This window comes from Leptinotarsa decemlineata, unplaced genomic scaffold (genome assembly GCF_025532065.1).
Source record: "Leptinotarsa decemlineata unplaced genomic scaffold, Ldec_3_MD MMD2_tig00026314_RagTag_RagTag, whole genome shotgun sequence".
Taxonomy (NCBI): Eukaryota; Metazoa; Arthropoda; class Insecta; order Coleoptera; family Chrysomelidae; genus Leptinotarsa; species Leptinotarsa decemlineata.
This window is the reverse complement of record NW_027412684.1, coordinates 12,906,448-12,921,438: the sequence shown is the minus strand read 5'-3', so window position 1 is coordinate 12,921,438 and position 14,991 is coordinate 12,906,448. Positions and strand designations below refer to the sequence as shown.

The window sequence follows — 14,991 nt, the reverse complement described above, 5'->3', positions numbered from 1 at the left end:
TTTTCTTTGTTTTTGATCCTGTATTCTGTTCTATTTTATTTTTGTCTATTCCATTTGTATTTTTATGGTGAATAAAGACGTATTATTATTATTATTATTATTATTAATATTGAATTTAAAATCAAATACAAATGTAGAAAGGACAAGAAATTACTGAATTTAAGAAATTAGCTTTTCGAAAAAAAATATAATCTATCAGTAACTTGATTTTATAAAATTCCGCTTCCAAAAATAAACATGTATCACCTTGTGACGTTTCAAAGACAATCCATTTTCTTTATCCAACCTATTTTAATCAAAACATAATTTGTAGTTATAAATCCTCTTTTGATGTAAATCAATTCGATTATTATTAGGACCTGAAAGTGAATATGAAAATTCAAAGTGATTCTACCCAATAGAGGTTATCATCTTAAATGGTAAACCATTCTCTCACAATATCTCCTTCAAATGATCTTCCTAGAAATTCGTTCTGCTCTCCAATCAGATAACCAACTGTCGATTCACTATTGAAATATTCTAATCGCCATGAAATACATTCAAATCAACTAGGTATTTCTTTGTTTGGCAAACAATCAAGTGTAACCTATGGCATTGCTTTAATTACTTTGATATGTACTGAGAATAAAGGTTGAAAATGATTTATTCTTCGGGCTGGATATCAAACTGATTTGTATATGAATTGTGATTGATTTAGATTGGGAGAATTGTGAAATTTAAGAAATTCACCAACCAAAACTGGATAATATAACAAACTCAACTCAAAATATATTATTTCAATTGTATACAAGGCTCAAGGGGACTATACAATAGTTGTGTCTAATAACTGATTGAGTTGAATGATTTTGTGGAATATTTACAATACATGCTGCGGTTGTAAAGTCTGATTTATGTACATGCTTGTCTAATTTATATTCTGTTGATGCAGGGTGTTTTTTTTGACGATTAGTTTGGTGAGTTATCATCTTAAATGGTAAACCATTCTCTCACAATATCTCCTTCAAATGATCTTCCTAGAAATTCGTTCTGCTCTCCAATCAGATAACCAACTGTCGATTCACTATTGAAATATTCTAATCGCCATGAAATACATTCAAATCAACTAGGTATTTCTTTGTTTGGCAAACAATCAAGTGTAACCTATGGCATTGCTTTAATTACTTTGATATGTACTGAGAATAAAGGTTGAAAATGATTTATTCTTCGGGCTGGATATCAAACTGATTTGTATATGAATTGTGATTGATTTAGATTGGGAGAATTGTGAAATTTAAGAAATTCACCAACCAAAACTGGATAATATAACAAACTCAACTCAAAATATATTATTTCAATTGTATACAAGGCTCAAGGGGACTATACAATAGTTGTGTCTAATAACTGATTGAGTTGAATGATTTTGTGGAATATTTACAATACATGCTGCGGTTGTAAAGTCTGATTTATGTACATGCTTGTCTAATTTATATTCTGTTGATGCAGGGTGTTTTTTTTGACGATTAGTTTGGTGAGTTTACAAATTTCAAATTGACAAGTAATTGACAGATTTAATCTCCCTCTTTGAAGATGATCACTTGGTGATCGAAACACGTGTCGAGGTGTTGGTGGTGTTGGGAAAAAACTCCAGTAATATTCACTAGTTCAGACTTCCATTGTCTAATATATAAAATGATTTGAAATCCCTGAAACAAATAAAAAAGAAGAATTGAAAATGAATAGCTGAAAATAACAATTATATTAACCAAAATAAACCTGAATAGTAAAATAAAATACAAGTAAAAATAGAACAATTGAATAAATTAAAATAAAGAAATGAAAGAAGAAAATAAAGATAAAAAGTGGAGAGATTCCAAGTCACGTTAGTTCACGACGTTTCGATTGTTAGTATCTACAATCGTCTTCGGGTGATGACTGGACTGATTCCTCCGAGAGATGACTATTTATAGTTCGTTCGAGTACTTTCACTTATCCCCGCTTTCCATTTTCCGCTTCACTGGTTCCGTGGGAGATGACCGTTTTGGCGGAAGTTGATGATGGGTTTCCATATGTTGCGTATTTCTACGCTGACTTGGCTGAATACGTTGTTGGACAACATGTATGCGGCTTCCTTGAATTTTCTCCTAAAGCAAAGTTCCTCTCTGTGCAAGATCTCAGCTTGGGACCACTCGATGTTGTGTTGATGGGTCCAAACATGGTCTGCTATTCCTGATTTGCTGGTTTCCCCTCGCTGTGTGTGTTTCTTGTGCTCGGCAATGCGAACATCATAACCTGCTTCAGATCCGGTAACACTATCCGTAGCAGCCTCACGAAACCCAGGCCACCAAACGCGGATTGCGATTCCAAGAATTGCATTTACCGGATACCCTGTGAGTGTGGAGAATCCTATATTGGCCATTGAATGTTCGCATTGCCGAGCACAAGAAACACACACAGCGAGGGGAAACCAGCAAATCAGGAATAGCAGACCATGTTTGGACCCATCAACACAACATCGAGTGGTCCCAAGCTGAGATCTTGCACAGAGAGGAACATTGGTTTAGGAGAAAATTCAAGGAAGCCGCATACATGTTGTTCAACAACGTATTCAGCCAAGCCATCGTAGAAATACGCGACATATGGAAACCCATCATCAAGCGAAAAATGGCCAACTTCCGCCAAAACGGTCATCTCCCATGGAACCAGTGAAGCGGAAAATGGAAAGCGGGGATAAGTGAAAGTACTCGAACGACCTATAAATAGTCATCTCTCGGAGGAATCAGTCCAGTCACCACCCGAAGACGATTGTAGATACTAACAATCGAAACGTCGTGAACTAACGTGACTTGGAATCTCTCCACTTTTTATTTTTATTTTCTTTTTTCATTTCTTCATTTTAATTTATTCAATTGTTCTATTTTTACTTGTATTTTATTTCACTATTATTTCATTTCAGGTTTATTTTGGTTAATATAATTGTTATTTTCAGCTATTCATTTTCAATTCTTCTTTTTTATTTGTTTCAGGGATTTCAAATCATTTTATATATTAGATAATGGAAGTCCGAACTAGTGAAATTCATCATGAAACATTGTCAATCACCTTCAAATATCCAGTAATATTTATTACTACACCAAAGGTTCCATACAGTGCATCATAAGTTGACAAGTATTTGTTTTCAATAAATATATTTTTATGAAATTCAGTCATTTATATATCTGAGGGCAATTTGAATATAGTGAATGTTTCAAATACGTTTCCATTTTCCATCACGAGAATTGGAAATACTTGAAATCATTCTATTCATTAAATTTTGTGTTTCCAATATAAATAGGTCATAAGTATGGTTCAAAATCAAAACTACATTAGAAATATTTTGCACAGTGTTACTCATCAAGACATTTCAGTTCAGTGTATTTCTTTGATCCATCTGGTACAATCTACTGAGATGTACAGTCCCTCAGATGCTCAGCAACTTGACAGGATTGTATTACTTATTTGTTTCGCTATAGTCACCCCAAAGCAATGTATATCAAATAAGTTGCTGAAATCCTTAGAAAATTTACTGTGGATTTTTGAAATTTATTATCCTACTTCGGTAATTTGGTAACCATATAATGCCCATTTACCCTATTTATCATCTCAGGAATCTATCATGATTTCTCGTGACACTTTATCTTCAATAAAAAATTATTAGTCTTTCAAGGTATCCACCTAATCATTTTCAAAATTATCAACATTAGTAAAAAAAGTTAAAATCAAGTCATGTTCCTCTATTGTGAAATATCTTACCTATCACATCAATAAATTCAAAAATCCTAGTGTCGAAAATCGAACTGGGTTTGTTGATGCTCGCAACAGCTACAAAATTATAATAAATGAAAGCAAATAACTTCACAATCAGAGACTTATCGATAAACTGCTTGCAAATCATAGTAACACTCGCAAATTTATAGATTTTTTGGAAGCTTACGGTTTCAGAATAATAAATGATGAACCCACTAGAGTAACAAATTCAAGTATGCCCCTGATTGATATTATTGCTGTATCCAATACGGAAAATATTTCAAGTGTACAGAAAATAAATGCAGATATAATTTCCGATCATAGTTTGGTATTCTGTGAGTTAATTTGTCAATCAACGAAAATGAAACATACTCATCGTACTTTCAGAAATTATAAATATTTCAACTATGATAACTTTCTGAATAATCTCATGGAAATTCCATGACATGATATATCATATCTTTCAGAAAATGTACATGAAATTGTAAAAACTTTCAACGATTATTTACTTTGCGTATTCGATGTCCATGCCCCCATAATAACGACGAGAATAAGCAAACCCAAAGCTCCCTGGTTGACTGACGTTTTGAAGATCATGATTAAGACAAAAGATTCAGCTTTCGCGAAATATAAACGGTACAAAACGAGTCATAATTGGAACACCTATAAGGGTTTGAGAAACATGGTGACAGCTGCTATACGGAAAGAAAAAAAAACCTACTTGAATTTCATTAAAAATCAACAAAACGCTAAACATCTATGGGACACATTACACTTATTTGACATTGTCAATCGTAAAGACAGGAAAGATATTAATAAACTGTTCCAATATGATTATTTTGAAAGGCAATTTTTTTGTAAAGACTTCTGTCCACTTCATAGGGATTTGGGGTACGTTTTTGAATTGATTATTTATTTCCGATAAAGGAACCTTTTTAACTTGATAGGAATTGTATGTTGAACAATAATACCTCAGACAAGTTTGAAATTTTGAGGGTGGTTGTCGTTCGTATATGCGGACAATAATTGGGTTGGTTAACGGAATAAACCCACTCATAGTTTTTTATAAAATCAAAAAGAAATTTTTTTTTATTGAGTTGCAGCTGTTTTCACAGTTTTACCTTTCTAGATATTTGAAATAGTGGCCAATGATGATGTGCTGATTTCTTCTTTCGTTTCAGAATCCAAGTGATGTTCCGGCAATTGTGGATAAACAAAAGCAGAATGCAGAACTTGATAGACGAGAATGTTTATTAATTTGCAATTTGTCAAGAATATGACATTTTTTTCATTTCATTGAATATTTATTTCTGTTAATTGTATAACTGAATGATCTCTCAATAGTGTGCGGATGGAATATGACATTTAAGCAAAGATTACCAAAGAAAACTTAGTTGTCTATTACGTTTTGTTTTTCATCATATGCTTTTTCAGTATAATATTAATGATTTGCAATTGCTTCAAATAAACCAATCATAATATATAATGTGCTATTTAATTTCTTCCCCTACCACTTATAGCTGTTCATATTACAGATGAGACACTTTAGATTCAAGTAACTAATGACATCCATATGAGAGAGACTGTTTATAAACAGAAGCATAAGTTCATCTTTGATGAAGTAAATGAGTTCATTTGATTTATACAAATAAAAATGTTTGAATGAAAAATGCTTCTCTTCAAAGGAAAACAATTTATGTCTCCTCCGGAGATATTGAAATACCGTTCCACGTTAACATATTCTTTCAAAACTCAAAAAAGTTTTGCTTCGAGATTGATTTTGCTCACACTAAAGAATGCATACTTACTTCTTGAGCTAATGTGATGATTTCTGTTGAAATGTATGCACAATCTTGGTGGAATATTTTTTTTTACTTGAAATAAGCGATTATTCAAATTCAATTCGGGAGAATATATTTTTCAGTTTATGAAAATATTTCTTTATGAATATAGGAGAGCAAGATTTCTTTAAATCGAGATAATGTTCTTTACTTTGAGATTTTAATTTTTACTGCGTACATATCGAACTTCATTGTTTAAGAACTCTTCCATTTGGAGAACTGCGTTTATGTGGAATAAACTTCCCGAGAAAGTTTTTCCAAATGGGTTTAATCTCCAGCGATTCAAATCCAATGGGAATCGCTACTTTCACACAGGCACCGCTCTTAGAGCGCCTTAAAGATATTTCTGTAATGCTTGTGTTCTGTCCTTGAAAAAAATCTAATATCCTATAGATAATCAAATCAAGATTCTCATATTAACTTAGAGGGCAAATATTATTTATCATTATCGTTTTATGTGGTTCACTCAATGCGTTAATAACCAAAATATGTATGAAATTTCTTAGGAAAACATACATGTGTTATTGTTCTACATTTCTCATCATGGTTTCTTGGAAATATCTGTTTATAGGTATTTGCATTCAACTGTTTGTGACAATTATTTTCTGATAGTCTGTTTATGTTAATATTTGTCAATAATTGTCTACTGATGAGGAGAGTATCACTTGTTTTCTATACATAATGATCAGCCATGTCGGTTTAGTGTTTTTAAAAGGTGATGAGAATACAGAGAAGGCTCAGCATCTCAAATGTTGAATACTTCCTCCTTCTTTGTGGAATCATTGAAATGTTTCGCACCTGCCTATAGACTTGATTAGGAATTACCACAAGACACAATTCACTATTCAAATCTGATATTCTGCCTGAATCTTTTATGTACTTACTTCTCTGCCTGTGAATTTGTTTTCCAAATCTTTACTTTCTTTGTCAGGATCTGATTTCGAAAATACCAGTTGAAACCTAACATTTTTAAAAATTACTGGTGTTTGAACGTTCATTCTGAAGGTTCATTCTTTTTCTCTTTTTTATTTTGAATTCTGCAAAAACCTGTCTTTTTCACGAAGAATTCCTTTTCTCTGTTTTCTTTTTGACTCCATCACTCTAGAAGTAGGTTTCACCGACTCTACTGATGAAAGGAAATTATATTTATCTCAACTGTCTTTTCATCAAGTTCAATTATGAAACATCCTCCCTTTTCTTATTTATGCGTCATATTTGAAAATTCCTCAAACTGACTGAATCACTATCTATAGTCCGTTCATAATTTGTCGATAGCACAAAATGAGGGCCCAAGTCATAAAACGGTCGTAAAACTCGTAAAATCATAGGCGGAGGTTCCTGACGTGTTTATTCATTAAATATAAAGCTTCAGTTTATATTCGAAACTTGCCTTGAAAGGGTGAAGTTGTTACGAACGAAAATAATTTTTGGTTTAGTACATTTTTTAATCGCATTTAATTTACGGCTCGTTGGTGTTTCGGCGTCTACGGCAGTAATTAACGTCTCTAATATTTATTTTGCGAATTTTGTGCAGTGCGTGAGTAACTTTTTTTCATATTCCTACAAACATATACGTACCTTTCGTTCCTGCTTGTTTTGTTTGATTGCTTGCGATGGCTTCGTCATCATCATCAACATCATCAAGTTTTACACCGGTACTGTTGCGTACAGTCAGTAAGTCTGTCTATTCACCAAGAGAGAAGACTATTGTTTTGAATGTTCACGATGCTCTGGTTTCTCAGAATCCCACAAACAATGTTCAGAACATAATCAAGAGTTGTGCCAACATGACGGGCGTAGGGGAGTCAACAATATATAGGTTCCTATCAGAAAGAAAAAAAAAGGTATAGCTAACCCAAATACAAACGAATACTTAAAGAGGGGGAGAAAACCTATTGAAATTGATGAATTTGCCAAAAATGGTATTCGAAGGAAAATTCACGAATTTTTTTACAAAAAAGAAATACCCAACTTAAACAAAATTTTACAAGAAGTTAGAGACGACCCGGATTTGCCTCATGTCGGACGAACCAAATTGTGGCAAGTTTCAAAAGAATTAAATTTCCGGTGGGAGAAATCAGACCGAAAATCACTTTTGATTGACCGGGAAGAGATAATATGTTGGAGAAGAAAGTATCTAAGATCTATACGAAAATTTCGGGCTGAAGGAAGGCCAATTTACTATCAGGACTAAACGTGGGTAAACGCAGGTCATACTCTCACAAAAATTTGGACAGATAAAAATATATCAAGCTCCAGGCAAGCCTTTATGGAAGGTTGGTCTACTGGTATTTCCCCACCCTCTGGTAAAGGCATTAGATTAATAGTTTCTCACATTGGCAGTGAAAAAGGATTTGCTAAGCATGGTTTGTTGGAATTTTAATCCAAAAGCACAAAAGACTATCACGAGGAGATGACAGCTGATGTTTTCGAAGAGTATTTTGAGCAGATGATTGAACATATACCACCAAACTCAATTATAGTATTAGATAATGCACCTTATCATTCACGACTAGTTGAAAGACTTCCAACGACTGCGTGGAAGAAACAGGATATCATTGACTGGCTGCGGAATAAGTCCCTGCCTTACGAAGATGGAATGGTTAAAGCAGAACTTTTAAAAATTGCCCGGCAACACAAATCTAAGTTCAAGAAATACGCAGTTGACAAAATGGCGGAAAGACAAAACATCACAGTCCCTAGACTTCCACCCTACCACTGCGAATTAAATCCAATTGAACTCATTTGGGCACAAATGAAAAGCTATGTGGCTAGAAAAAATACGTCATATAAAATACAAGCTGTACGTGAATTGTTATAAATATGAGTCTTTACAACATATTACAGAACAAAATTGGCGAGATGCAGTAAGACATGCAATAGAAGAAGAACAAAAAATGTGGGATCTTGACAATATAATTGATGCGACTGTAGAGACACAACCGCTAATTATTAACCTGCAAGACGACTCGGATTCCGAAGATGATCCTGTTTATTTTGAATTTGAATAGTTTTGTAAGTAATCGTAGTTTATATCATTTAAAAATAGGTATTAATTAAATAAATGTATCTTTTACAAATTGCAAGTAACTTATTATTTTTGAATAAAATAAAGAATTTTTTTTTAAATAAAAATACAGTTTACAGTACCTACAGTTTAAGAATATTAATATATTTATTTATTTAAAGTAACTAATGTTTTAATCATATACTCTACGACACTGGTCACTCATTTCCACTCAAAATACCTACATAATCGGATTAAAAGTTTTATAACTGTATTGTATTTCTTCAGATACAAGGTGGGTTAGTCGAAAACATCTTAAAATGCCAGTTTTAGTTTGGTTTTTGTTATTATATCATATTAGCTGTCCTCTCTGTATTTCAGTTCTCTAATGAGGGTCAAACTTGCAGTGAGCATTCAACAAATTATGAACGGACTATAATTTCTAGTGATGCAGAATACATATTTTCTGATTGCTGGATCTGGAAGAACAAAATTGGATGGATACACTTCAACTCACTGTATTCTCAGTATTCTAAATTTCCTGCGCGACCGAAGCCAACAGTTTGGGGGGCGGATCATATTGATGAGAGACTACGATAAGTTCAACTGTCCCTTAGCTCCTACATAAGGTATATCGTACATACTGTTGAAATCGTGATCGTTCCCCAAAAAGTTGCATGCATAGGTGGAATTGATCTTCTTCAATTCAAACCTCTTTCATTTTCTGAGAATCTCGTTTTAAAGAAAAGTTAACAATCTTATATATTCTTTCACCAGAGTATCAATGGAATATGAAGGATTTTTGTGTATGAAATCCTTCAAAAAATTAGAATAATAATATTTTACTTAACAGAAAAAGGACATCGAGGATAATTCACTAATAATAGCACTGATTATTGCGCAAGGACTTAATCATTGAATAACATTCTTCAGGTAATAAAGTAACTAATTATATGGGATCGAATCATGAAGTCATTATCTTTTCTAAGGGATGCTGAAAATATCTCAGAAAGTATCGAAAATTTTAATGGAAATTCAAAAGTGGAAACAAATTTTGGTATTTATTTACTTAAGATGTTTTTCAGGGTTCGTTCATTCATTTTTCCCACGTTAACTTTTAGCTCAGTTGATACGCTAACGTTAACATGAGCTCAGTTGATAATTTTTGACAACTTCTCCAACGATTTTTTTGGTACACTCAATCACAGGGAGCTTAAAGGCTTCGCTTTTAAACATTATCAAATAAAAAAAGTATGATACGCGAAATTTATTTACTTTTGGATTATACGAAGTAGGTCATGGTTCGTTGATATGAACTGTTGAGAAGTCTTGGAGATGCTCGTTCAAGATTGGAACTTGGGTTTTCTTTTTCACGTGAGATCACAATCACAATGAACGATAGGGAAAGAGGGAACTTCCAAAAATCGCTCAGCTAATCACTATTAGTTACTTTTCAGGAGAGATTAGTTTATGGATGGAATATTTGGCTTCCTACTTATTATGTTGCAACTGGATGAAATCCAAAAAAAAATTATATTGATTAATTCGAATTGACTAGTTGCTATGAAAGTGTCATTATGACAAGAGCAGATGTGTTTCTTCTGGTGACATGAAAAAGTAAAATTGTTTATGAGAACCAAGTAAATGGTCTTCAAAATGTTTCAACAAAGTATCGATAAAGATACTAGTATATCACATAAAAATGAAATTTTCGATTTTGAATGAATATTTCTTTCATGGGAAAGAAAGTTTTTGGCTTTCTACTACTCCATCTTGATACAAAAAAAAGGATGAGGGAATCTTCCAAAGAAAGGAAGGAAAGGAAGTAATCAATTTGATGTGTAGATCCTGCAAAGAAGTAACTTTCAGACACAAACTGAAAAAAAGTCCTCATATAAACATTGAATTACACGAAAGAAAAAAATTCTTTCGAAAGAAAAACTTCTATATGAACACTGAATTATACAGAAAATACTTTTCACTATTCAGTTTGTATTTCAAACATTCGTTGTGGAATAAAAATCAGACATCATTCACATGAGTTCGACTTTAAATGAATGGTAACAAATTGCACTTACATGGAACACTGTCATCCTCACTGGTATACATCGATGTTTCGCCTTAAGACACTTGCTCTAAGGCTCTTCAGTACCAAATTGGATAACATTATAGAAAAGACATACAATTCATTCATGAATTACGATTTTTAATGTCACAGAATAAGCTTGATCTGCTTATTATGAATTATATCTGATTTTTATTCCACAACGAATGTTTGAAATACAAACTGAGTAGAGAAAAGTATCTTCTGTATAATTCAGTGTTCATATAGAAGTATTTGTTTCGAAAGATTTTTTCCTTTCGTATAATTCGATGTTCATATGAAAGTAGCTGTTTCAGAAGGACTTTCTTTCAGTTTTTGTCTGAAAGTTACTTTTTTGTATGATCTACACATCCATGTATAGAGTTACTTATTTTCAAATTGATTACTTCCTTCTTTTCTTTGGAAGATTCCCTCATCCATTTTTTGGATCAAGATGAAGTAGTGGAAAGCCAAAAACTTTCCCAAAAATTAATGACTCCTAAAAATATAACCCCTTCAATTCATATCTTTCATATAGTGAGTTGTTTAGCGTTTCTGAGGAAAATATGTGTCTCAATTGCTTCACGACTGTCTGAAATACAAACTGAACGAATGGGAAAATATAATTTTCGTGTGATGCAATCTATACTTTCTACTTATAAATGCGAAAGTCACTCACTTAACACTCATTCATCTCTGTTTCTCCGAACTAGTAAGTCCTAGGAAGCCAAAATTTGGTGTATAGGTGCTTATTGGGTCTTAGATGCGCACTAAGAAAGGAATTTCGAATACTCCAACTGGGGATCCCCCGTGGAGGTAAAACGGGCTCGTTAACATATAAAAATGACCTTTTCATCACTGTTCCTCCGTACCGCTATATTTTCGGAGACTGAAAAGTTTTATGTAGGTTCGTTTTATGTTGTGGATGTGCAAAAAAAAGGATTTTGAAATATTCTAACTGGGGCTTCCCCACTGAGGATAAAAGGAACGCGTTTACATATGAACATTAACTTTTTATTACTATTTCTCCATACCGTTATATCAACGGAAGCTGTTATTTTGTAAGTAGGCTCGTTTTATGTTGAAGAACTGCAATAAGGAAGGATTTTCAAATATTCCATATGGGGCGCCAGCCGCGAGGGAAAAGGTGCGTTCATAAAATAAAGTTACTTCTTCATTACTCCATACGGTGAAATTTTGTATGTAGGTTCATTTTATATTTTAGATGTGTAAAAAAAAGGATTTTTGGCAACACTGTTTTTGACAGATCATGCGTGAATCGTGTCTTGTGACATTGTCAGACTTGTTCAGTTTGATCTATAATTTAACATGAATCGACTTACGAATGAACACCGCTTGCAAATTATTGAGTTTTATTATCAAAATTCATTCTCGGTGAAGAAAGGGCATCGTGCACTTCTTCTAATTTATGGGCAATTTCGTCGGCCTACTGAGGGAGCTATTCGGAAGCTTGTGACTAAATTTGGAACACAGTTCACACTATTGAACATTGAACCATCAACACGCATACGTAGAGAGAGAACCGAAGAAAATATTGCGGCTGTATCCGCCAATGTTCGTGATGACCGTGAAATGTCGATTCGCCGCCGTTTGCAGCAATTGGGCCTCTGTTACTCTAGAACCTTATAAGATACAGCTGGTGCAAGATTTGAAGTCACACCACCTCCCGCAATGCATATCATTTGTCGGAAGTTGGAGGAAGATCCACATTTCTATCGAAAAATTATGTTTAGCGACGAGGCTCATTTCTGGTTGCGTTAACAAGCAAAATTGCGACATCTGGAGTGAAGACCATTCACAAGCATTGCAAGAGCTACCAATGCATCCCGAAAAAGTCACTGTTGGGTGTGGATTATGGGTCGGTGACATCATCAAAGACGACAATGGCCGGAACGTTACTGTGAATGGCGAGCGCTACCGTGTGATGATTGACGACTTTTTGTTGCCCAAAATGGAAGAATTCGACATGTTGACATGTGGTTTCAACAAGACGGTGCCACATGCCACACAGCACGCGAAACAAGGGCCCAATTAAGAGCTGCCTTCGGTGAACAGTTTATCTCACGTTTGGGGCCCGTCAATTGGCCGACTAGATCGTGTGATTTACCGCCTTTGGATTATTTCCTGTGGGGTCATGATGAGGCTCATGTCTACAGGGATAAACCAACAACGACTGACGCTCTGGAAGCCAATATTGAAGCATTCATACGTGAAATACCTGTCGATATGTTAGAGAGAGTGTGCCAAAATTGGACCTTGCGCATGGGCCATCTAAAACGGAGCCGCGGACAACATTTGCATGGAATCATTTTCAAACATTAAATTATATTGATCGGTTTATGGATTCCAACAAAGATTTCATCAATTTTTTCAAATTTGTTATGCTGTTTTCAAAATCATTTTCTATACCTCTTAAAAAATCACCCGTTATTTAGAATCAGCATTGCACTCGTGCGGAACCGGGGCGGATCGCCAGTGTTCAAATATTTGTAAGACTGGAAGAAGCTTCTGTGCATCATTTATACACCTTTGCAAATATTATTTATTAATGTATTTAACTTTGTCTCATAGTGACAGAAAAAAAGTACGAAGTAAAATATTTTTTCCAACTGTCACTGTTGCTTGACATCTAGACTTCTATGTCAACTCCTTAATAATATTACTATCAGTCCTTTGTGGTATAATTCCGTATTAGGATTCCCATCTGACTAGTACCAGTTGGCCGAAGACGGCCCTGTGGAACGCCAGAAGATTCGTTGACCCCCTTTACCTGTTCAGTGCAAGTCTAAACAGAAAACAGCTGATCGATGCATCCTTATTCTTTGTTTATTTACATTGCCTCACGCTCTTGTTACTGGTTTACTGACAATGAAAGTTATTTTTATTACTACTGTTTTGTTTCGGGGTCGTTTATTAACGATTCATTGGAATATTCACCAAACAAGAATTAATTAATAGCTGCAACAAAGAATGTTCTTTTATTGTCTGAATTCAATTTTGATCTCTCCTACAAAGTATTTTTAATTGAATTACATCAATACTTGTAAGATTCTTGAATATCGTTTTAGATTTTCCTTAACAGAAAATCACTTTTGTTAGAGATATTGTCAGATATCTAATATTCAATACTGCTTTGAATTGTTAACTGTTTTATAGGAATTATTCTTTCTCGCCTAATAACGTTCTTATAACTTGTTTGAGAAAAGAAAAAATAAATAAATGAGTGTGTTATTTGAACGTTTAATTGAAACTTGCTCTAACCTGTAATTCTTATTACAAAACGTTTCGTTGGGGACAATTTTGTATCCTATAAAAAAAGCAAGCATCGAAGCTCGCGAAAAACTCACTTTTCCGGAATAATCCTTCTTTCACGGTGTAAGAAATGTTCCTGAATCCAATATTCATTGCACCGTTATTCTCCGGTAGACTCAAAAGTTCCAACTTTTGCGAATCTGGCCGTTTATTCATTTTCAGTTTTGGAAAAGTGGGCCCACTTGTTGAATCCATTGTTCACTCTAGTTCCTTCCACTATACGGTGTGAGGAGTACCGACGAACGAACAAACCGTGTCTAGCAGCACACGCGAATAAACACCAGTGCGCACTGAAACATTTCTACGACAGACCCATTTCCCACCTCGTGAACCTATTATCAGAGCAAGTGGCTCTGCCGCCTCATTGAAGCATACTAAAACTGAAGATAGCGATAATGATGACCAGTGTTGCCAACCAATCGGAGACGCAAGTCGCTCCGCGAGTAAAGAAAATCCGCTGCCGAGACAAAGACTCGGCTACGATATGATCGGAATCACGTATAGGCAATACACAACTTTTCTTGGTGTCACTAGCTACATTCGGGTTTGAAGGCCGTCGTAGCTTGGAGCTGCTGATGACTGGTGAATCATCAAGACGAATACACCTCTGAAGAAGCCAGCCACTCGTCTTGGCGAAACGTTAGAATCCAGATCCAAACTACGGCGGCCTTCAAACCCGAATAAAGATAGTAAACCAATGAAGATAGTAACGCGAGGCCTTGACCAATTTTTCTTGGTGTTCTGTCCAGACATTGACCTCCATACTTCCGTAACTAGAACTTCATTCCAACAGAGTAGAGTCGACGTAGGGGAATGATGACCCTCGAATATTTGTTTGAAGTTTTTTGGTATTCATTTGAATCTTTTCCAAATGAGAAAATGAATTGAAGGGAGCACTCAGTACTTGACTGTTCATTTACAACTCTGAAAAAAAAGTTCGTCTCACAGCATTAGCCCTACCAGTT

The 14,991-nt window shown here is 34.4% G+C and overlaps 1 protein-coding gene across 1 annotated transcript in view; it reads right to left on the bottom strand.

Annotated features, from left to right (window-relative positions):
* LOC111510591 (ATP-binding cassette sub-family G member 1) overlaps positions 1-14,408 on the bottom strand; it is an 86,313-nt gene extending 71,905 nt beyond the window's left edge. Inside the window, exon 1 of the mRNA XM_074181407.1 lies at positions 14,062-14,408. Coding sequence (XP_074037508.1) covers positions 14,062-14,221 — 160 coding nt within the window. The 5' untranslated portion in view covers positions 14,222-14,408. The remainder of the gene's footprint in view (positions 1-14,061) is intronic.
* Between the last annotated feature and the right edge of the window lie 583 nt (positions 14,409-14,991).